At 42.6% G+C, this 25,424-nt stretch overlaps 1 protein-coding gene across 2 annotated transcripts in view; it reads left to right on the top strand.

Moving 5' to 3' along the window:
- SPPL2A (signal peptide peptidase like 2A) overlaps positions 1-25,424 on the top strand; it is an 88,524-nt gene that overhangs the window by 49,769 nt on the left and 13,331 nt on the right. The window contains exons 6-12 of one of the 2 annotated variants that reach the window (XM_068275396.1): positions 3,207-3,358; positions 12,333-12,429; positions 12,527-12,628; positions 12,887-12,968; positions 17,050-17,124; positions 19,878-19,934; positions 21,034-21,087. In XM_068275396.1, coding sequence (XP_068131497.1) covers positions 3,207-3,358; positions 12,333-12,429; positions 12,527-12,628; positions 12,887-12,968; positions 17,050-17,124; positions 19,878-19,934; positions 21,034-21,087 — 619 coding nt within the window. The remainder of the gene's footprint in view (positions 1-3,206; positions 3,359-12,332; positions 12,430-12,526; positions 12,629-12,886; positions 12,969-17,049; positions 17,125-19,877; positions 19,935-21,033; positions 21,088-25,424) is intronic. The other variant, XM_068275397.1, reaches the window with a different exon arrangement.

The raw sequence follows: 25,424 nt of genomic DNA, 5'->3' as shown, positions 1-25,424 counted from the left end.
GGGTTCCATGTTTCATGTGTTTTTCGCAATAAAATTTGTTTGTATGCAAGTTTTCACTTCTCTGGAAACCTTAACACAATTTTTTTTTTTTTTTTGTGAAAAACCGCCAAAAAATGAATCGTGGCCTGGCAGAAAGGCAGAATTTTAAATAAAATGTATGTTTTGTACTAGACCTTTGCTTGGCACATTTTGGTAAACTACAGGAAAACAATTCATGAAATTAATTGAACCAATTTTTGCACAGAAATCCAGCAGAAATTGAATACAAAAGACATTAAAATGGTAGTGTACTTGTGCTTAATGAGAAACTCCGACCAAGAATGAAACTTTATCCCAATCAGTAGCTGATGCCCCCTTTTTACATGAGAAATCTATTCCTTTTCACAAACAGACCATCAGGGGGCGCTGTATGACTGATATTGTGGTGAAACCCCTCCCACAAGAAACAAGAAAAGTACGTACTCTTGGCAGTTTCCTGTCTATGAATCTTGCTGCATTGGCTATCATTCATAAAGCATTCCCGCATGCGGAAATGCTTAATACCGCTGACTTTACCGACCACATTGCAAAATGTCAATTCATAAAGGCTCTTTCCGCATGCGGAGCTGACATTCCCGTGCAGAGTGATAACTTACCGCCTTGTGCGGTGTTGATACGCAGTTATCCAGAAAAAGTAGCAAAATGTCCATTCATAAACATTTCCACATAGCGGTATGCGCAAGGGGATTACCGATCCCCTGGATGTAGCTGGAAGCTTGTGGAGTACTTGTAAGTGAATGGGACGGACCTCCCAAGCAGCAGAAGAGAGAGCAGCGCACAGAGGGAATCGGGCAGCCTTTCTGTTTCCGCATGCCTACCGCCCGCCTACCGACACCATTCTCCAGAAAACCTCCGCACTGCTATCGCACCAGGCACAATTTTTATGAATGACCACCCAGAAGGCTAAACTACCGACTGCGGTATTCTCCCGCACGGGTTCTCCTTACCGCCAGCAAGTTTATGAATGATAGCCATTGTGTGAAATAGCTGTTTACAGCTGTGTCCAACTGCCAAAAAACCATGCAGCAGCTACATCACCTGCCAACAGTAAAAATGTTCACTGGAGTTCCTCTTTAAGTGTACAAATGTTGGTGCTTTATAAAGTGTCCAATCTCATCAGTGAGGGCTGGTGCACACCAGAGCGGTTCTGGAGCGTTTTTAAAAACGCTAGAGGTTAGAAAACTGCTTGGGTAATGTATTTCAATGGGCTGGTGCACACCAGAGAGGTTCGTTTTTTTACACAAACGCAAAGTCGGGGGCTGGAGCGTTTTTGAGATTTCTGAGGCATTTCTTTCTCAATGTTGAAGTATAGGAAGGTGGAAAACCGCTCTGAAAAACGCTAGTTCAAAACGGTTTTCCAGGCGTTTTTGTTACAGAAGCTGTTCAGTAACAGCTTTTACTGTAACAATATATGAAATCTGCTACACAAAAACGCTAGGCATGTTTAGAAAATCTCTAAACATGCCTAGAATCGCTCTGAAAATCTGCTTCAAAAATCTCTAGCATTTTGCGAATCTGCTAGAGGTTTTTGGTGTTCACTGGCTCTCAGATAGGTTGGCATTATGATAAATCACTTCAAAAACATTTGAATCTGCTGAGAGAAGCAGATCAGTGCATGGTCACCAGCAAGTTTTTTTTTTTTTTTTTTTGTGTGTTTTTTAACTGATTTTTACTAACGTCCCTAGTGCTACTGCTGGCCAAAAAGGTTCAGCAGCCCATAAGTGCATGGACTGTTTCTACCATAAAGAGGGAAGCTGTAACAAGGTCTTCATTAATTATTGCTTATATAATCCATCCTCCTCCTTGGACATCACAAAGCTGATGATGGGTTACAAACGTGAGGAATTGGAAGCCTGTAAAGGCATTTTGATCTACAACTCGCCACTGCTTTTGGAACTGTATAAATCTTTATTCACTGAAAATCTAACCAGCTTAAAAAACTTACCATAAAAAAAAGCCCTAAGAAAACTGAGTTTTTATTTCATCCTATAAACATTACATGATACATGTGTGCTGTAAAATTAATGCATTATAAGTGCCTGCTTTTAACTCTAGTTTTGGAAAAGAAAAACATTTAAAATTAACAAATCGCACATTACATTAACCACTTCCCAATTGCAGGTTTTCCCCCTTAAAAACCAGAGTAATTTTCACATCATGCTCCTCCTATTCATTTGCCAATAACTTTGTTCCTAATCACACAGAAATGATCTTTATATTGTTTGCCACATATTAGGCTTTCTTTGGGTGGTACTTTTTGCTAAAATTCTTTTATTTTATATACATTTTAAAGGGAATAATAAGAAAAAAAATAATTATTTCTCAGTGGTCGGCCATTATAGTTTTAAAATAATACTTGCTACTGTGGATAAAACCCACACACATCTTATTTGCCCATTTATCCCTGTTATTACACCTTTTAGAGTGTGTCCCTAATACAATGTATGGCAGTATTATTTTATCTGGAAATAAAGGTGCATTTTTTCACTTTTGTGTTTTTTTTTTGTTTGTTTTTTTTTGTTTTTTTTTTTGGTTTTACCATATACCTAATGATAGGCCTTTTATTTTCAAAATAAACAGTTATAAACCCTCATGGCATGCATATTAAAATGTCTATAAGGTCACTATTTTTATGTTTTGTTTTTTTTTGTTTTGTTTATCTTTAAATTGTCTTTATTTTTTTCATGTTTTTTATTTTTGTAACTATATGGTAAGGGTGTAATGTGTTAAAATTTAATTAAAAGTAATTATATATAAAGTATATGTGGCATGTTTGGGTGCATTTTACTTTTTTTTTTTTTTAAACCATACTCGGAAGTAGTAAGTGTATCTGTGTACGTGAATAAAATGTCGACGTCTGTGTGATGCCAGCTTTTCATGCATCGTGGGCACAGCAATCAGGATGGAAACAAGCCTGTCTCTGATCACCTTATCGGCGGAATTGCGGCAGAAATGAATGCGATTGGGAGCGGCGAGGTAAACCACGCCGGTACGTGTATTTACGCCAACGGTCGTTGTGCCGGGGGGGGGGGGGGGGGCGTAAATACACAATGCGGCGGTTGTGTAGGAGTTAAAGTATTTTTAGTTGCTCAGTGTCATTTTGTTGTGAATAATCGAGTTGAAGCATGCTGATAGTTCACCCATTGTATGCTATATTGGTATACCAGGGAGGACTTGAGACCTTCTCCTACTGTACATGAAAGTGAAGGACAGAAGAAAAAAGATGAAAATGTGACCTTCACGCCTGTCACTGTCATTCTGTTCGTTGTCATATGTTGCGTCATGCTGCTTCTACTGTACTACTTCTACAACTGGTTAGGTAAGCATTCTTTACATATATTACATTGCGTTTGTGTGAATGTCCACAGGTCTCAAAACTCCAGCACACATCACTACAGACACACCTTTTCTAGTTCTGTGGAGGGATTGTTTCTTTGTATGTTTTTGTCTGTGTGTTGAATACAACTAAATCATTTGACTAAAACAATTCTTTTTATTTATTTAAAAAAAAAAAAAAATAACCCCCCCCCCCCTTCAGTTTTGTAGAAACTTCAATAATAAAATGAATGAGCAAATTGCATCTTCCAATGTATGATCTCCTCCTTTAGGGCTGTTTTATACCACACTCGATTTTTGCTGCATTTTCCAACTGCATGTGAAATGCTAGGATATCGGCAAAATAATGAAAATCACAGGAACCCTTTTTATAGTGGCTGGATAGTGTACTCATTAAGGGCCCTGCCTTTGAAATGGTCTCCAGGGCTGGAGTCCTGGTTAAAGTCAGTACCTATTCAGTAAGGACACCTTGAGCAAAACTCTCAAACACTGCAGGGTGACTTGTTGAGCAGGCCGTTAGTGGCTGCAGCTCTCAAGCGTTTTGAGTCAGACAGGAAAAAGCTCTATACAAATGTTAGGATTATTGTTATAACACTAGTGCGATTCAATTGCAATGTGATTTTGCATGATTGCAGAAGTCACAGGGACTGTTGGTGACAAGAACATGTTTGCACTATATAAACATTTAATAAGAAGTCCCGAAAGCTGCATATTTTTTTTTTTTTTTTGCTTTTTCTCCTTGTGTTCATAACATCCACTGAAGATTGCAGTAAAATCTTGTTGTAAGCCCAGAATTCGGCTTTCACTAATAAGCTACACGATTGTCGGTCCTCTCAGCTTCTGCTTTGTCCTGCTTCTGTCCTCCTTCCCTTCTTTTGTTTTGCAAGGAAGAGGATCAGAGTGCACTCGCGGGTGCCACGGGGGCGTGCACATTCACTCGCATGGCCACTTCCTGCCACCTATGGGCGGTTGGGAAGTGGTTAATGGTGTTCAGTTATATGCATGTACCAAGCCTGCCATATCTGCCTTAGAAAATGCAGGGAAAAGCAACATAACTGTAAACTAGGGAGCTTGGTACTGCAGCCACCTACCCGACAGTCCCACTGCCTGCAGCGCTTGGATATGAAGCTTGATGATAAATGATTTGTACATGACTTTTTCTAAATATTGTGTCTCCTCTATCTAGCTTCTTAATGTTCCACCACCTTTCCAATTGCTTTTTGTTGCTGCTGCCTGCAATTGTCATGCAGTCTCACTGTAGATCCATTGCCCACAATGAGGTATTATGGCAATATTGGGTAGCAGTAACTAGGATGAGGCTGAATTATGATAATGGCACACTCCAAGGACTTTGCAGGTGGGGGCGATTGACCTTAATATATAAACAGGTTTCATCTCCAGTACAAGGTCAGTTTAAATCCAGTTACATTTGGGAAAATCCAGTATCCTAAATGTTTTTCCTAGAATAAATTCTGCAGTTTAAATTCCAATCCAGTAATGATGGACTCAAAAAGGAAAGGAAGGTCCGCAACGATGTCTCTCCAAAAGATGCTCAATATTTATTTAGGACATATCCTCAAAACAGTCAAAAGTACAAAGCTTTGTACTTTTTACTGTTTTGAGGATATGTCCTAAATAAATATTGAGCCTCTCTTGGAGAGACATTGTTGCGGGCTTTCCTTTTTGAGTCTAGTTTCATTGGGCCAGGCAGCCAACGGTCCAGCACTGTCTCTCACAAGTGCAGTGAGCAGTGATTCTCCTTCTTTTTACTGCAATGATACGAAAGGCAGCATACAGCACTTCACCACTCTCCCCCTCTTTCCTGTGCTGGTGGAGAAGTACTCTTCTTTGGCGTTGTTGTAGGGGTGTGCTTTACAATATCAGAGTACTGAACTTTGACATGACTGTTTGCTTTCAAGCTAAGGTGCGTGGAAACCTTCTGTAAAGCTTAGTACATTTAAAGGACATCCGAGGTGAAAATAAACTGATGAGAAAAGCAATTGTATCTATCCTCAGTCTCCTAAAAATGAAAGAAAAAAAGAAACACAGCCTAGTTATTTGTGTGCTTGGCACTGTACATACACATGTCTCGCTCATCATGTCACATTTCACCTCGGTTGTCCTTTAAAGCATGTAGTTGAGTGGGCTTCCCTTCTATGGAATTCACCTTTAAACGATTCCTAACTCTTGAGTTATTTATTTATTTATTTTTTAAATACCGTATATACTCGCCTATAAGTCGAGAAATTTAGGACTGACTCAAAGTATATAAGTGGGGGGGTCACCTTATACTTGAGTAGTCCTAAATTTCACAACTTATAGCAGAGAATTGTAGGGGAGCCTCTTTCTCTCCCCTTACTCAGTCCTAACGCTGGCAGCTTTCCAGAAAGCCCCCCTCCCTCCCATCACCACGTAAAGGATGGTCTTTTCCCCCTCTCTCCCCCCTCTGCCGCAGTCATCTAATGGTCAGCGCTGACGTGTAAACTCACTGATTACACAGCGCGACATCCTCCCTTGTCCCTCTGCTCACTCTGGTCTGTTTACAATACCACAGCTACGGCTCCGATGACACATGAAATCACATGACATCGGAGCCGTAGCTGTGGTATTGTAAACTAACAGACCAGAACGAGCAGAGGGACAACAGAGGATGTCGCGCTGTGTAGTCAGTGAGTTACGTTTCCACTTCAGCGCTGATGCTGCATTGATGACACAGAGGGCTGAGCGAGAGGAAGAAGAAGCCATCCTTTGCGTGGTGATGGGAGGGAGGGGGGCTTTGTGGAGAGCTGCTGGGGAGGGAGTGAGACGGGGGCCCTTTCCTTGGTGGTGGAAGGGAGTGGGGAATTTCAGCAAGCTGTGTGCTGTAGCACTTTGGGGAAGGGGAGACAGATGCTGGCTGCTGCAGCTCCTGTAAAACAGGGGACACACAGCTAGGGGACATAGGGGCCACACAACCAGGGGGGCATGGGCCACATAGCTATAGGGGCCACACAGCCAAGGGGACACTGGGGCCACAAAGCTAGAGGGGCCACACAGCCTGGTGGACACAGGGGCCACACAGAGGGGTCACAGTGACCACACTGAGACATCCTGGTGCCCAAGTGCAGTCTTTTTAACTTTCCTGGGTAGACTTGTACTTGAGTAAATAAAAAAAAATCCAGCTCAAGAGGGTCAAATATTGGGGTCGACTTATACACGAGGTCGACTTGTATCCGAGTATATACAGTATATCTCAAAATTGTTTTAGCCTTTCCAGAACTCTGGCACAAAACATTGTTCATCTTCTTGTCTGCAAGTACCATATACCCAAGTCTCTTCCTACCTTGCATTGCAACAGTGGTATTCCACTTATGGTAATTTGTTACTAGATTAACCACCCTAGCAATATGATTACTTCCAGATCTTATGCTAGGTACACTCCATACAATTTTCCAACATGTCCAATCTTACATTTTTCCGATCAATTTCCGTTCACATTTATAGAAATCGATTGGAAAATCGATCGGAAAATCAATTGAATTCAGATCGGACATGTTGGAAATAATCGATCTGGCAGGTAAATCTTCCAGAAAATTGTATGGCGTGTACCTAGCATAATCGTCTAAAAACAGTGCAATTTTTACTCAAGCTTTTAGACCCTAAAAATCATACCGCTAGATAGGTCTGTGGCAACCTTGCACATTACACACCCTCCATGGATCCAGCTCGGGGTTACTGCTCTGAGCTGCAAATTTCCATCCTGAGCATGACTAGGGCTTACCGCTAAGGAGGTTAATCTATTTTTATGTGTCTGTTGAGTTAGATTCAAATATCTCTCCTCACTAAAGGGAAATTTCACTTTTATTGTAAAAAAAATAAAAAAAATAAAAAAATTAATTGCTCTTGCAGCAAAATAGAAGCATTGGGATCTTTTGAGAATAGTATGCCAAACAGAGCACATAGAGTACTTTTAGCCAGGGTTTCAAAGATCAGTTTGAGTTTACTGTCCCTTACAAAAAGTCTTCTCTGGCTTCTAGTTGAATGGTGATTTTTCTATTTCAGAAGTTTTCATTTATTTCAAACACTGAGCTCCTCAAAGTAGAAACATTTAAAATTGGCCTGTAATGGAGTATGCTATGGGGGGGAGGGGTTTGTGTCAGCATCCTTGCTTGCTTACAGTGTATTACTCGTATGGCCCCCTGTCCGTATGGGGTACGCCATCTTCCCCAGGGAGAGACTGCAGCTGCAGCATTTTTCAGGTTTCCAGTGAGGTCGCTCGTCCGACTCAGTGCATCCTGGAAGATGTAACATGTGGATGCGAGTACGGAGATGCTCTCGCATCCATGGACTAAATCTCCCAGCATGCATTGTGATGAGCGTGCGCAAGACTTTCCCGGGTTGAAAATGTGGCAGCTGTGTGAGTAGATCATATGGAAGGAGGGCCAGAGGAGATGCCCTGTAAGTAATGAAGCTCACCCAAACAAGATTTCCAACCCCCCCCTCCCAACGGCACACTCCCATTATAAGCTTCAGTGTTCTCCCCAGAACTATTTTCCAGCCGGGTGGCATGAAATTGTAGCCGGGTGGCATGAAAAAACAGCCGGGTGGGGAGAGATGAAAATGCAGGGCAACTCTGCTTACAGCATAAGAGGTGGTGAGAACGTGAGCCAATGACAGCCGGGTGGTCACCAAATCTAGCCGGGTGGAGCACCCGGCTAAAATAGCCTGGGGAGAACACTGAGCTTAAACAAATAAGTTTAATATTGGTTTAATCAAAGGGCTAAGCCTTTGTGGCAAATTAGTAATTATTGCTAACTTAAAAATGAACTGTAGTGAAAATAACATAATGAATAAAATTGCTTATTTTTTTACAGTATTCCTTTATAGATTTAGTCAGTGTTTGCGCATTGTAATATCTTTCCTCTTCCTGATTTACATGTTTAAATTTTATCACTGGCGGTGACATCTTTAGTTCTGTATTGAGAAAGAAGGTATAAACCTCAAAAAAATAAACAAATGGCATGGGTAACATTTTTGGGTGTTCAGTCTATAAACAAGGCTTACAAGTACAATGAAAAAAAGTGCCTCACACCAGCAAAACGATTTTCGATAAATTTGTATTGGAAATACACAAACGGGTTTCATACATAAACGGTGCTAGTATATTCAGTAGGAACACAGCATATGATGCAATGGGAACTTGTTTGAACACAATAAAGTCACTTATGTACACCAGTCCAGACTGGTAAAGACAAGTGGGCAACATACAGCAGTAAACAGCCCTGTAAAGTGGGGCAGGAGAGCAGCATCAGTAATTGATACTGTTGGCAAAGTGTTTATGTATGTATGTTTTTCCAATACAAGTTTATTACAAAGAATTTTGGTGTGAGAGTCACTAGTTCTTCATTGACATCTTTAGTTTTGCCTGGTGATCTGTTCAGAATGCTCATTTGAGTTCTGTGGACAGAGAGATACTGCTTGCTTGACAGTTGGGGAAAAAAATGTTATTTTCCACAATGCAGTGAGGTTCACAGAAGGCAAATTGTCCAGGACCATGGTCCTGACTAGTGATGAGCTCACAAGTAGTGAGCTATTTGAATCCGTGATTAAAATGAGGCTTGATTGCCTCAGGTGTGAGGAGGAAGTGTGCGTAGTGAGTCTTGCAACGCATCCAATAGGATGCGTGCAAGATGTTTGGAACGCATAGAGGACTGCAGACTTATGGGTAAGTAGCCCCCTCTCTCCCAGCCGCACACCTGAGGCAATCAAGACTTATTTTAATCACAGATTCGAATAGCTCACTACTTGTGAGCTCATCACTGGTCCTGACATCACACTATGGGAGGGGTTTCACCACAATACAGCCACACAGACACCCTGATGATCTATTAAAAAAAAGGGGGGGGGGGCATCAGCTACTGATTGGGATGAAGTTAAATGCTGGGTTTAAGTTCCTCTTTAGGTGGTGCCATAATGACTAAGTATAGTAAAAGCTAATAAATTATTCAGTGTATCCACTAATACCTTAATTATCCTGGTTTCAGTATCAGCTCTTCTATCGTTTGGTATATAGTGCTATGGAACCCCACTCTTTCAGTGGTGTTTAGCCTAGGCTATGTTATCCAGCCTTCTGCCCCAGAGCACTGTGGGAGATTGTGCTATTCCTGCTCACGTCACACAGTGGGAAAAAAAGTGATTCATCATGCAGGCAACAATTTAAGACTTTAAATCTGGTTGAGGTAAGACTTAAATGGGCAAACATTGACTACTTATTTTATAGCTTTATAATATAAAAATAAGCAATTTTGTTCATTAAATTATGCAAGGTAAAATTCTGCTTATTTCCTTAACTTCATTTTCTGTTAATGGTTACCTATAGTACTGTATCCTAACCTTTGCTCAAGGGGATTAAGATAAACCGTTAAACTATACTAAACCAAGTAAGGAAGATTCTCTAGGGCGTCTCCTTCTGACACACCAATAAGGCTGGGGATAACATGAGCTCGCATGCATTAAATAGGTTGCCTAAAAGTAAGATTGTCCTTAGGCATCCATCATCATCCCACTGGTGCTCCCATGAATAGATTTTTGTTTTTTTACTTTAAAGAGAACCCTAGGTGGGTTTGTGAGGCATGTTCTGTATATAATGACCAGTGTCTGTGTCCTTTCATTGTGCGTCCACCCCCCCCCCCCCACACACACACACACACCGGCTCTGCTGTCCCCCATTAAAAAAAAGCACCAGGCTTCTAATACATGAGGCGGGGGAGTGGCGGTGACTGACAAGCAGAGGTAAATAGTAGGCTAGCGACAATCTGCGTGTCGCTAGCCTGGTGCTTTTTTTTTTTTTTTTTTTTTTTAATGGGGGACAGCAGAGCTGGGGGGGCTCCTGGATGCACAAAAAAAGGACACAAAGGCTGGTCATTGTATACAGAACATGCCTCTATGTCCTAATATGATTTCACAAACCCACCTCGGGCTCTCTTTAACCTCCTTGCCGGTTATCCCGAGCTGAGCTCGGGGTAACCCGCTGCGGAGGACTGCTCTGGCCCTGCTGGGCCGATTTACATAATTTTTTTTTAACCTCCTTAGCGGTAACCCCGTGCTGGACACGGGGTAAGCCGCCGGAGGGTGCCGCTCAGGCCCTGCTGGGCCGATTTTCATAATTTTTTTTTTTTGCTGGACGCAGCTAGCACTTTGCTAGCTGCGCCAGCACTCTGATCGCCGCCGGCCCCCGCCCGATCGCCGCTATTTGCTGCGGCGCGCGGCCCCCCCCCCCCCCCAGACCCCAGCGCTGCCTGGCCAATCAGTGCCAGGCAGCGCCGAGGGGTGGCCCGGGACTCCCAATGACGTCCCGACGTCGGTGACGTCATCCCGCCCCGTCGCCATGGCGACGGGGGAAGCCCTCCAGGAAATCCCGTTCTATGAACGGGATTTCCTGATCGGAGATCGCCGAAGGCGATCGAAGCGGGCGGGGGGATGCCGCTCAGCAGCGGCTATCATGTAGCGAGCCCTCGGCTCGCTACATGATTAAAAAAAAAAATTTTTTTTAAAAAACTGCTGCGCTCCCTCCTGGCGGTATTTTTCATACCGCCAAGGAGGTTAAAGCACGCAGCAAGCACTTTGCTTGCTGCGTGTTACCTGCGATCGCCACTGCCGATTCGCCGCGACCCGCTGCGTTAGAGGGCCCCCCGCCGAGTCCTCTTGCGCAGCCTGGCCAATCAGTGCCAGGCAGCGCTGAGGGGTGGATCGGGACTCCCGATGACATCGGCGACATCATCGCGATCGTCGCCATGGTGACGGGGGAAGCCCTAAAGGAAATACCACTCAGAACGGGATTTTCTTATGGGCGAGTGCGCCGGCGGCGATCGGAGGGGTGGGAGGGACGCTGCAGGGAGGGGGGCATCATGTAGCTAGCGCTAGGCTAGCTACATGATAAAAAAAAAATGCAATAAAAAACTTCCCAGGGCCGCAGGAATCAGAACGGCAAGGAGGCTAAAGGGAGTCTGAAGCAGTTTTACAAATCAAAAACAGATACATACCTAAGGAGAGGGAAGACTCTGGGTTCTATAGAGCCTTCACACTCTCCTCCCGCTCCCCACGTTCCCCCGCAGGCTCCCCCTTTAGCAGTCTTCCAGGTTGCACTGGCTTCCGCAATCTTCTAAAGCACTCGGGCTCCCGAAGACGGGCCGTTCCAAACTGCGCAAGTGCCCTCTCTTGCTCAGTACAGCGCCGCCGGTCTTCAGGAGCTTGAGTGCTTCTGAAGACTCCCGCAACAGGGGAGTCAGAGGAGCCTGGGGGGAACGAGGAGACAGTTAGGAGACTGGGAAGGGGCTCTGTAGGACCCAGAGCCTTCCCTCTCCTTCGGGGTATATCTGTTTTGTTTTTTTGTTTTAAGTTCACTTCAGACTTTCTTTCAGATTTTTTTGTTTGTTTTTTTTTTATTGAAGACTTTTGCGGAGCATGAAGAAAATGAACTTACATCATATTGCTTACACAGAGACACATTCTGATTAGCAGTCATAAGTAGGTGAAAGTCTCATAAGCAGATACAACAATGCAGCTATTAACGTGAACCCTGCAACCATACATCTACAATTGAACATATACAAAGATGCAGGATAGACAACAGGCTATAGCATATCAAGAGTGGGCTGGACAGCCCAATGAGCATCTCATAATCCAAGGAGCCCAAATATGATTAAATACATGGGTTCTGAATAGATATTTTTTTAATAGCATTAAACTACAAAAGGACTTGAGCATCACCAATCTACTTTTATGACCATTTTATAATGACAGTGGAATTTGCTTTTAAGAGTAATGTATACTTCATAGCACATTTAGTCAGTACTTTTCTATTGTTAGATCTTTCTAAAACTGTTTTGTGTTGCACAGTTCTGCTTAAATGCATTTTAAATGTTACAGCCTACAATTTTGTACTTCTTACTAAGGATCTGTGTTGTTGTTTTTTTCAGTGTATGTTATCATTGCTGTGTTTTGCTTGGCCTCTGCCATGAGCATGTTCAACTGTCTCTCTGCGTTGATCAAGATAATCCCATATGGAAGATGCAGGTTTGTCTGCATGTTATGTTGGCATTTAAAATGCTTTTTAAATTAAGCTAAGGAATAGTTCTAGTCATATGCTCTCTCTCTGTTCTGTTTTGCACAGAGTTGCACTTTACAGTAGAAGCGCTGAAGTCAGGCTCATCTTCCTGGCGGCCTTTTGTATAGCTTTGTCGGTGACCTGGGCAGTGTTCCGAAATGAAGATAGGTACTGCACGTGATAATGAGGACAGAACAACACTTCACATTCATGTGACACATTTCTCGTTATGCTATAAATAACTTGTTTCCACTCACCGTGCAGCTGTTAGTGTCCCATACCAAATGAGCATAAGCATGCATGTCTCGTGGAAATGTGCACAAAGTGTGCAGAAACAAATGTCCTATAAGCTTCATGTTGGGAGATAATTGCATTAACAATTACTCATTGCTGCTTACAGGCCTAACAGCAATATTACTTTCTTAGGTGGATCTGGATACTTCAGGATATTCTGGGAATTGCATTCTGCCTCAATTTTATTAAAACCTTGAGAATGCCAAATTTCAAGGTGAGTAAAGTTATTTTCCTGATCTTCCTGCAATATAATCTTTTTAAATAAAACCTGAAGCAGATGCCAACAAAAAGATATGCTTGCCTACAAAGAGGGAAGCCTCTGGATCCTCCAGAGGCTTCCGGTGTCTTCCTCCTGACCACCGCCACTGCTTGGGGACCCTCTGGAGATTTACAACTGCTCTCCTCTTCCTACACAAGTGCTGGTGTGGCTGCACCTGCGTGAGTATGACTGCGCCTGTACCGTAGCACAGAGCTGCTCATAGATGAGCAAGGCGGGAAGTACTTTTGCAGTCACAGTGCGGCCATGCCTGTACACTGCAGGGAGTATGACCATGATGACATACACAGCGGGGAGCTGACAAGCTCTTATTTGATTTGTTCCAGGGTTCCTCATGTGGCAACAGTAGGGACACGGGAAGCCTCTGGAAGATGGCTATGCCAGCCTCCATATCCCTCTCATTTCAGGTTTCCTTAAGGTTAACTGTTATCAAGGTTCTTGAAATTGGGCTTGCTTGCCTTTTTATAATCGGACAGAACTGGCTCAACATTTTTATATCCCTTACTATCCATTAGGGCCCTGCAATGGTTTAGGATTGAGTGGTAGAAAAAAATTACGCACAAAGCCTTTATGCTTTTGGAGAGGGTATATTTTATGTTTGAAAAGGGAAAGTGCTTTTTAGGAGACTTTATTTAACTTCAATATAAAACAAGTAAGATTCCAAACCATGGCACAGAGGTTTAGCCATCTAATAAGTGTTTTAAAGAGTACCAAGAATAAAAAAAACTGTAGAGAGACTGTAATGTAAAGCTTTGCTAATGCTGCTGGGATCAGCAGGTGATGGCACAGTCTCACGTAAATGATTAGGGGTCTGAAACTCGGTCCCCTCCAACGGCAGAACCACCGTGGCCATTTTTTCTCTAAAGTCTTCCAGAAACTGTGCCCACCCCCACCTGTGTCGTATCGGCCGGTCCCCAACTTGGAAGTCATGGTCCAATAGGCGGTTGTCAAGCTGGGGGCAGGAGCGTGGCAACGCAGGTGTGGGTGGCCACAAATTTGGAAGACTTTGGATAAAAAATGGCCCCATCAGTCTTGCCAGTGGAGTTTTACACCTCCAATAATTTACAGGCGGGCAGGTAAGTTATTGCAGCTAATGCTGGAAACAAGGAAGGGTTACACATTTTGGTTTAGGCATGAAGGGATTGAAGGGTCACATAATAAAAATTTGGAGAAAAGCTTTGTGAATTGACGCCAATGTCAAATGCTGAAGACAGGTTATGAAAAATTATATAATAGTAGCCTTTAGGTTTAGTAGTAAGTAGTAAGTCATTTTGTAACTTTTGTGGGGACTGTTTAAGTAGAATGGTTAGAGCAGAAACCAGATTGAAGATGAAGAGAGAATTGACATTGGTTAACCAGCATTAACCTCCCTGGCGGTAAGCCCGACACAATGTTGGGCTAGCCGCCGCAGGGGATCGCATGGCCCCGGGAGGATTTTTTAAAATAAAAGTTGTGCAATATGCTTCAGCTAGCATTTCGCTAGCTAATTATGTCCCCCAAGTGCCTCGGTAATACGTAACCCCCAGGGATCCCGCGATGGCGCAGCCTCCCAATCAGCTCCAGGCTTCGCTATGGGGAGGATCAGGACTGTGCATGATGTCATGTCCGATCGTCGCCATAGCGACAGTGAAGCGGGATTGTGAAGCTGCGGCTCTCGCGGGATCGCGGAGGGGTAAATATTACAGGTGGCGATCAGGGGGTTTAGTTGGTTGCCGGGGGACATAATTAGCTAGCGAAGTGCTAGCTTAGGCATATAGCGAAACCTTTATTTTAAAAAAAAAAAATCCTCCTGTGGACACAACCTCTTAAACTGCGTACCGCCAGGAAGGTTAAAAGAAAACCTTTAACCACCAACCGAAAAAGCTCTGTTGGTGGGAACAAAAGCAGGGCAGATTGATTTGTGTGGCTCTGCAGCGAGCTGTTAAAACAGCAGTGTACTGAATTGTAAAAAAATGGCCTGGTCACTAGGGGAGTGTAAGCCTGTGGCCCTCAACTGGTTAATTAACCTCTCCCACCCCTCCCAAAATACTTACCTCTGGATCCTAACGAGACTCCCTTCCCCCATCTGCCTCCATCCCTTAAAGCAGGGGTCTCAAACTCAATTTACCTGGGGGCCGCAGGAGGCAAAGTCAGGATGAGGCTGGGCCGCATAAGGGGTTTCACAATCGGCAGTTCCCGCCCACCCCCCACCGTCCCTTGCATTGATTTTTATTTCAAAATCAAATTCACACTGAAGCAAACTATTTTGCCTATTTTACCTTATAGTTTGCTTCAGTGCTCCCATTACAAGTAATCTGCTGTGTCCCCGCGGCAAAACGAGGGCTGCAGAGCGCCCAAGGAGCAATCCGCCGGCATTTCCTGGAAGGGGCAGAGCTTTCAGCTTCAGCTCTGCCCCTCCTGAAGTCAATCGTGGCCCCTCTCACTCTTCCATCACAGAGAGGGGCGGGTAGAGGCGGCGATCCGTGCGGCGATTGACGTCAGGTGGGGCAGAGCTGAAGCTGAAAGCTCTGCCCCTTCCAGGAAATGCCCCCCGGGCGATTTGGGGGCTCCGCAGCCCTCGTTTAGCGGCGGGGATGCGGTGGATTACTTGGGAGCACTGACGCGAACTATAAGAAAGCTTTTGCCGGCGAGGGCCACAAAATATTGTATTGAGGGACGCAAATGGCCCGCGGGCCGCGAGTTTGAGACCCCTGCCTTAAAGAGAAACTCAGACCAAGAATTGAACTTTATCGCAATCAGTAGCTGATACCCCTGTTTACATGAGAAATCTATTCCTTTTCACAAACAGACCACCAGGGGGTGCTGTATGACTGATATTGTGGTGAAACTCCTCCCACAAGAAACTCTGAGGACCGTGGTACTCCTGGCAGTTTCTTGTCTGTGAACCTTGTTGCATTGTGGGAAATAGCTGTTTACAGCTGTTTCCAACTGCCAAAAAAGCATGCAGCAGCTACATCACCTGCCAACAGTAAAAATGTCACCATGTAATAAATGTCAGAATGTAAATCAATGATTTAAAATATTTTACTATGGGCAAACACTGACTAAATCCTTTATACATAATTATTGTAAAAATAAAGCACTTTTTTCTATTACATTATTTTCACCGGAGTTCCTCCTTTAAAGCTGATCCAAGATAAACTTTTATTCATTCCATAATTGTGTTAATTTTTTAATCTAATACCCTATAAACTAAACAAGCCTCGCCCACAGCTCAAAGTGCCTTGGCACTCCATGTAGCAAGGGCTTATGGGAGCTCAGCCTGGGCAAGAGGAGGAGGTTGCTAGCCAGAGATTTCAGAGGCAGAGGGGAGGAGGAAAGGGGAGTGAGCTGAGGGCTGGAAATGCAGTTGCAGCTTGCCTGTGTGATGTGACAAACAAAACATGGCCACTGTCATTGTATCACAGGAATAAACAAACATGAAACAGTTGAAGCTGTTTGCAACTAGATTTGCTGTGTAAACTATCTGAACTTTAGATAAGCTATATAGACAAGTTATGTGTCATAGTTAGTTAGTTTTTCATCTCGGATTCACTTTAATTCTTTCCGTTGAAGCCCCCAACACAAGGGGAGGTAAATATTTACCTACCTACCCCAAGCCAGCGCAAGCACAGTAGCAGATCTCCAACTAAGCTCAGGTGGAAATGGCCAAACCCGATCAGGTCCGCTCTACTGCTCACTTGATCTGGCTCTGTTATTTCCACCTGTGCCCATTGGAAAGCCACACCTGCGCTGGAGCCCGGGAATGTACCGGTAAATATTGCAGGCGCTCCTGCGCCACTGCCGACACAGGCTGTCGCCTATGGTTTCTGGGGAGCCAGAGCTGGAATGGAGGGAGAGAGGAGAACTGGGGAGCCTCATTAGGATCCAGAGGCTTCCACCTCCCAAGGTAAATATCCAGAGAGGTTTTTTTTAGTTCGTGTCTCTTTATATCTAAAGGCTTCTTATTAAAATGCATTCTGTAACACTTGGTATTCTATATTGTGATGCATATTTTTTTTTTCTCTCCTTATTGCAGGCTTGTGTCATTCTTCTGGGTCTACTCCTTCTGTATGATGTGTTTTTTGTCTTTATAACACCATTCTTCACGAAGGTATGAATGTTTTTGAAACTATACTGTGCCAGTTGGGTTTCTCCATACAAGTAGTATCTGTATCAATTGTTAGTCTTTTCTTGTTAAATCCTATCCAAGTGTTTGCTGTAGAGTGCTAACTCGTACTCTGGTACAAAAGGTTATGAAAATAGTTACCAAAATTCACCGGCATAGGACCACCATAACAAAAAAATTGTAAAATGTAATTTAAAATAAAGGCATACACATACTTGTAAGAAGTACATTTGTCCGAGATTAAAACACACTATAAATTATTTTTCTGCTAAGTTCCTGTCACTTATAGTAGGCAGTCAAATTCTGACTGGTTTCGGGCTAGTTAGTCTCCTCATGGGGGATTCTCAGGGTTTTCATTTTTTTATTTTTTAAAGTACCGGTACTTGCTGAACAGCATTTGCTCAGTCCAATTGCCAAAATGGTGTGACAGGTAGGCTGGCTGTAATGTTTATAGCAAATTTTCCCTGGGATTGCTCTTGTAAAGTATAAATGAGATTCTGTGAATCCCTCAGGCTAGATTCACAGTGGGACATTGCGTTTTGATGCCACGTTAAAGTCGCACCGCAAGCTTACAACGCAACGCGCCCAAAAAGTGGCAACGCAGCGTTACCGTCGCATACAGCAGATACAGTAAAAAATACAGGCAATGAAAAGTATGCATCCAAGTCATTACTGAGCATGTGCAAACAGTCCAACGCAGCTAATAACGTGTATAACGCACTGCATGCAGTACTTTTACTTAACGTGCAGCGTTAGTCACTAACGTAACATGTGCACTCTGAATGGGGCATTGATTTTTCATTGCAGTGAGTTATTCTGCGTTAAATGCTGTTTTAACGTGCGACTTTAACGTCCCACTGAGAACTTAGCCTCAATGAGGAAATGAATTAGTGTCTAACTCAGTGATGGCTAACCTTGGCACTCCAGCTGTGGTGGAACTACAAGTCCCATGAGGCATTGCAAATACTCTGACAGCTCTAACCATAACTCGGGGAGGCAGATGAATGATGGGATTTGTAGTTTTGTTACAACTGTAGTGCCAAGGTTAGCCATCACTGGTCTAACTTAACTGTATACATTTCTAGAAAAATGTGTACATCAGTGTTTTTGAAAATTGCAGTACAAACATGCATTAGTGGGCATGATAAAGTGTTCACTATGTGAAATGGCCTGTCTGAGGTCAACAAAACTCATGCGTTTGTAGAAATGCATGGAAATGTTACTAAGGCAAACAGATTGGCCTTGCATCTTAGATTAAAGCAGGTGCACCAGTATGTTGTGTTTAGGTTACTTTTTTATGTTATGGTGAGGAATAAGATTCAAGGTGTTCTTTGTCGTTAACTTTGTCACTCACCTTTTCATTTTTTTCACTCTGGGATAAAACAATTCCCAGGGATAGATGCAAGTTGCAGGTAACATGCTGATAGAATAACTTTTGCAACAACCTTACACATGAGATCATAGCACAGTCAGATCAGAAGACTGTCATACAGAAGGGTGGGGGTGTCTTGACACCCTAGGGAAAAAGGACACAGAGACAACGGGAGCCCAAATGTTGCAGATCGTTAATGGCTAATAGAAAGCAATAATGTATTCTAAAAGGGCTACTCACAAAGGTGGGTTGCAGAAGGGTCAACCAACCACTTGGGGCAGGTGGAGACAATGAGCCCAACTCCACTGGGGGTGTACATGCGGGACTGGATGTGGTTGCTTTCTCAGGTAAAAAAGCCCAACTGGTAATCACAGTGGCGTCCACCAGGTGGTACCAGAAAGGGGGGCCCTCTCCAAATTCGATGGGGAGGTGCTCAATGCTACTGGCTGTCTGCAAAGTGGCACTTGTATTGGCCTGAGGAAGCGGGCTTGGACCCGTGAAATGCGTTTCCTGGGCATAATAAATTCTTATTGTCACATTCCACTGTCTTCATTAACCTCCCCGGCGTTCTATTGAGATCGCCAGGGAGGCTGCGGGAGGGTTTCTTTTTAATAAAAAAAAAACTATTTCATGCAGCCAACTGAAAGTTGGCTGCATGAAAGCCCACTAGAGGGCGCTCCGGAGGCGTTCTTCCGATCGCCTCCGGCGCCCAGAATAAACAAGGAAGGCCGCAATGAGCGGCCTTCCTTGTTTTGCTTAGATCGTCGCCATAGCGACGAGCGGAGTGACGTCATGGACGTCAGCCGACGTCCTGACGTCAGCCGCCTCCGATCCAGCCCTTAGCGCTGGCCGGAACTTTTTGTTCCGGCTACGCTGGGCTCAGGCGGCTGGGGGGACCCTCTTTCGCCGCTGCTCGCGGCGGATCGCCGCAGAGCGGCGGCGATCAGGCAGCACAGTGCCGGCTGCATGTGCTGCACTTTATTTGAAGAAAGTCGGCCCAGCAGGGCCTGAGCGGCAGCCTCCGGCGGTGATGGACGAGCTGAGCTCGTCCATACCGCTCAGGAGGTTAAGGTAAACCACCTCACATTTTTCTAATTTTCTTCTGTTTTTAATCTGATTTTATGATTACCTGGGTGCCTCTTTACCCTTATAACATACAAATGGGCTGCTTTATGAAAGTGGAGAAAGAACTGTCCTTATTGTAGCCGCACTGCCCTCTCATTTTTGGTGCAGAATAAAAGCTCGTAACCCATTCAGGTATTTTTCTTTAAAAGGATCTGCTGTATGAAGAAAATGGTTTTCTTTGATATACATTTTAATATAATACAGATTTTATTTTTTTTACTTTGTCATTGGGGTTGATCAGAATGGTGAGAGCATCATGGTTGAAGTTGCTGCTGGCCCTTCAGGAAAATCAGAAAAGGTATTTTAGTTTGATAAGTAATAATTTAGTGTAGTATTGTGTGTTCTTTGATTTTGCAAGAACTCAATTGATCCAAAAATGCATGCTGATATGGATGAAGCTCCAACCCCAGATCTTTGGATTAATTGACAATTGTAAAATATAAATGGTGACATTAATGCAAATCTGAAATGTAAAAACATGTCTTTTGTGCATAAACACCAATTATTCCTCAATGCTACACATTTATTGAAACATAAGTAACGTTTTATAGTACTCTATAAAAAAAAAAAGAAAAAAAAAAAAAAGTACATCAGTTGTCATTATCTTCCGTTTTCATTTTTACCTTGGAACCTGCAGTATGAAAAATCTAAAAGCTAATTGGTTGCAGTGGCTACTAAAATACTTTGCACACACTGGAACACATTATTTGTGTTGATTTGAAGAGCAGTCATTTGGTCAATTGAGGGTTACTAATTGGAGAGGTCTAAGCATCCCTGGCAAGGCTCTGTTGTAGGTATTCATGTTTGTCTAGTTGTGTTATAATGAATCACTCACATGGTGGTTTGCAGACATGTGACATGCTGCATGCACATGACAGGCATAGAAGAAAATGAGAACATTAAAAATAGAGGCTGTGATTAAAGGGTTAATGGGCCTCTCCGCCTCTCCTGGCTATCTAGGCACACAGACTGAAACAGACACCACAGAGATGTAAAGGAACTTCCTCCAGTAGTGCATACTGCTAGTGTGCAGGCATTTGCTGTGTTGGCCAGTAGATCTGACCACAACCAGATAATTCTGGGAAGAGATCACATGACACTGAAATGTAACTGCAGGATGGAAGTGATCTTTATTGCTAGAAAGGGGTTTAGAATATTCTTTCTATTGCTTCTTTTACAATGGCAATGAATTGTATTTTTTAACCATAAATTTTAACATTCTTATTCTAAATTTCTTTTGATGTGACTGGGGTGCTGTCCGGCCAATGCTTTTAGATGCCTTCATGTTGTAGTGCTGATTGGGTTAAGGCATGAGACAGATAACATTTTCCACACTGTGGCCTGTTTGGCTGCTCCTTGCAAAATATTAAATATCTGTGACTTGGATTTGATCCTAGAGTGGTGAGAGCTATGTGGAGGTGCCTGCTGAATCTCAAGCCACCTACGAGAAAGTAAGGATTGTATTTCAGATCTCTTCAATAGAACTTTTTTTTTTTTTTTTTAATCTGTGTGGCATTTACATTATATTTCACTCACATTTGATTCATATCAAATCAGGGATGGGGATTTTATCATAATTGCATTTTGTCTGCTTTTCACCTTACCTCTTGTTTTTACAGCACAACATATGTTTTTGTTGTATTTTTTAAAGTACAACTCCAGGCACATATATTTTTATGTATCAGATGTGGATGTCCTCTGTTTTCAGAAGCTGTAATCCCAGATTGCATTGTTTGAGCTACTTTTCAGCATGGTTTATATCAGGCTGGACACTTTAACATGGTTATCATGTGCCTCATGTCAAATCTGATTTCTTCTGGAATGTTTGTGAAGCAGAAATAATGTACAGTATTTCTGAATTAGAGTGAGTGCTAAGAGTTACTAATGGTATGTGATTTGGATACCCCCTTTAGCGCTTGGCATTGTCTTTTAGTGAGCCCTGCAAGTTAAGCCATGTTCCAAAAAAACGCATAGTTCAGAGTTGCTTGCTCGCTTATTGGTCATTGTTTTCGCCCAACATACAACCTTTGCAAATCAATCTTATTAACAGAGATTGACGTATAGCCTAATGATTTAACTTGCAAACCTGGAGTTCTGCTTTAAATACATTCACTGATACTGACAGCTTTAGCATTTTACATTTTGTTTTTGTTTTTTTTTTTAATTTCCAATGGCTTATACTGTATTATAGATACACAACCTCAGTCCAGAACATCTCCCTATATTTTTACATTCTCTTCAATAAGTCATCACCAGTGAATTCATTAGGAGATAATTTGACTTGAAATGTCTTCTTTTTTCAGAATGTTTAACATTAGGGAGACTGTTCCACACAGCCATATATTCCTATTTGCATTTTCTGATAGAAGCTGCCAATTCTGATTTCATGGCTACTTGGGGCTGTTTCTTTTTCATTTCCAGTGCAATTCTACTACACTAGAGTAATATATTTTATGAAGTATCCCCCCCCCCCTAAAACGCCAAACAAATCCATTTTTTATACCTTAAAGATGCCCATTAATGGTGCAATTTTCTTATGCAATGGACTTTCCGATCCAATAGCAGCATTCAGATTGGTTGAAATTAAAGGGTGTTGATGTTTCCAATTGACAACAAACGATTATATTATCCATCAGCTTCCTTGGCAGTGGTTGACCATTATGCAGATTGATTACATCTGAAATTGTCAGACTAGTTATACATTTTAAACCCATTTATGCCCACGATAGATGATTTCTGAGATTTTACTGATTGGTTTTATTGGATCGGAAAATCGATTGCAACATAAAATGGTACCCTTAGTGGGCCCCTTTAGTGTGGTGTAACACAATTTTTAGTGGAGGGAAGCACCATCCCACCCCCACTTGCTTTATGTGATAACCACTTGAACTGCAACATCATCGCAAAATAATATAAAGTAAGGTAAATCATAAGCAGTTATTATCAGGGCTTTGGAGTCGAGGAGTCTGAGTCGGTGCAATTTTGGGTAGCCGAAGTTGGAGTCGGTGTCTGTGATTTCATAAACTGATGAGTCGGGAGTCGGATGATTTTTGTACAAAATCCATAGCCCTGGTAAGTATAGAGGCTCATACACACATAAGACTATAGTCTTTGGAAAATGAAAGATCACAGACCAATCTTACCACCCTTCATGTAGTATGAGAGCCATACTCTACACAGTCTTTTCTATGGAGCTGAACTCCACATCAGAAAACTTTGCAAGATGCTGCACACACAGATGCTGTACAGACACAAAAGATCAGTATCTGCAAAAGATCTGTTCCTGCCAAAAATCCATTCCTGCAAATTGTAATGATAGTCTATGAGATCTGCAGATCATCATACACACATGATTTAACTGACATTCATCTGCAGATCTGAAAATCCATCCTGGTGGATCTAATCTGCAGATGAATGTCAGTTAAATCATGTGTGTATGATGATCTGCAGATCTCATAGACTATCATTGCAATTTGCAGGAATGGATTTTTGGCAGGAACAGATCTTTTGCAGATACTGATCTTTTGTGTCTGTACAGCATCTGTGTGTGCAGCATCTTGCAAAGATTGTTTTCTGATGGGGAGTTAAGTTCCATAGAAAAGACTGTGTAGAGTATGGCTCTCATACTACATGAAGGGTGGTAAGATTGGTCTGTGATCTTTCATTTTCAAAAGACTATGGTCTGATGTGTGTATGTGGCCTTAGACTAGGGCTTCTGAGTCGAGGAGCCAGAGCCATTTTGGGTACTCTGAGTCGGTGGTTTCATAAACTGAGGAGTTGAAGTCGGAAGATTTTTGTACCGACTCCACAGCCCTGATTATTTTACAACCTTTCATAAATAATTTCTCCTACATATCTGTTAATCAAGGTGGTGGTGTTGTTAAACTTTACCTCCTTAACCCTGACAACAAGTCCTTTCCTTTTCTGCCTCCTGTATATTTAAGTGTTGTGAACATTGCAGTTACAGGTTACTAAATCAAACACACAGCTTAAAAAGCTGTCATCATTGCGGACCATAAGTAGATTATATGCAGTCTAATAGACTTTTCTTCTGACACAAATGTACCATATGTTCTTAACTAGGATATGTGAGGGTACAAGAGAGAAAGGTACCTGCTGTTAACTTATTTATTTTTATGCTGGTTGGACTTGATGGACATGTCTTTTTTTTTCACCCAAACTTCCTATGTAATGGCGTAGCTGTCAGTACGCCGCCGTAGGGTGAGCCATTTGAGGGCTCACTCTGTTGCGGCTGAAATACTATTCCCCCTCAGAGTAGCTCGTCGGAACTCCAGATTACCCATGCTCGGGCTGGGGACTATAGGATTGCTGCAAAAGCGGCACCCAACTCGAGCGATACGTGGCCGGCGCTGTGCGCGTCGAATGTGATGTGAATTATATATTTTGACCGACAGGCGATTTTTAGTACTGACCTTTTTTTAAAAATGTACCATTGGCCTTCCCCCCCCCCCCCCCCCCCCAAATTCTTTTTGCTCTCAAGGTACCATATGGTTACCCCTGATCATTGTACTGAACAACGATCTAATATCCGAATACCTTCATACATTTTACAATCATCCGCCTCCTATGTATGTTTCTCTGTATACTGTTTTTTTATCTACCTGTACTTCAGGGGTTTATCAGAAACAGTATTATTTGTGTTAATAGGTTATCTAATGCTTCTGCTTGCCCTCATTACCCCTGATAACACTAGGTCAGATCTTCCGCTATACAGAATTCAAATTGCTCAAGTGGTATCAGGTGTCTGCTAATGCTTTCAACAACTGGCCACAAGAGAAATGTGCATTTAGCCATGCCAGTGGCGCAGATTTACTGTATAAAGTCTGACCAGTCTTACTTGGACAAAATGTTATCTGAAAAAATAAGTTGGCATTTTCTAATTGAAATGGGACTTTGAGCAGTCGAGGACATCTTTAAGCTTAGAAGCATTTTTTTTCTGATTAAGATTGAAAGTTGCTTAATATATATGATACATTTTAATTATGATGCTTTTAACCAAGCCTCTGTTTTGCATGAAAACTGTATTACCATCATATAGGTAAGGATTAACAATCTGATGTATTGTATGTGGTTAGTGCACAGTGTGATCAGATGTCACCTTCAGCACATGTTTTTGAGTTTTCAGGGATTGGCACAGCTGTTGTTCTATGTTTAGTGTGCACATACATCCATAGCAGTCCTCCCTGTCATGTAGTAGGTGCAGTATCATGCTGTTGATTTGTTGTGGTGGAAAAATGGGAGAAGAGTTTCAAGGACTGTTCAGTCTCCAGTGTACAAATTAAACTTTTTTTTCTTTTCTTTCTTTTTTTTTTCAATTCTTTTTATTGAAATTAAACTTTAAGCCTTGTTCACATTAGGCAACGCAGATGGCCGGGTGATCGGAACGCAGCACGCCCGATTGCTCTGCCATCTGAGTTGGCCTGCGCTGCCGATCCCATTCATTACAGTGATTGGGATCAGTGCTGCGTTTTGCCAAAAAATGTGTGCAGCAATGCGACAGCGCATTGCATAGTCTGAACATCAGAACTGCTCTCTATGAACGTCTGATGTTCTTGCTGATTGTACACCATACGCACTGCCCAAATGCGCACGGCACCGCGTATAGTATGAATAAGGCCTTAATGAAAATGTACTGCATTATAAAGGTACAAATGAACTAAAAAATGTGTGCGAAGCTTAGCAATTGTTTTCGTTCACTGAAACATGGCTGCTGCAAAATCTTTTTACATATTTACCTTGTTAAATATAATTAATTACAATAAATTTC

Source organism: Hyperolius riggenbachi, chromosome 3, assembly GCF_040937935.1.
Source record: "Hyperolius riggenbachi isolate aHypRig1 chromosome 3, aHypRig1.pri, whole genome shotgun sequence".
Lineage (NCBI taxonomy): Eukaryota > Metazoa > Chordata > Amphibia > Anura > Hyperoliidae > Hyperolius > Hyperolius riggenbachi.
The sequence above is the reverse complement of the archived record's forward strand: the minus strand, read 5'-3'. Positions and strand labels throughout refer to the sequence as shown.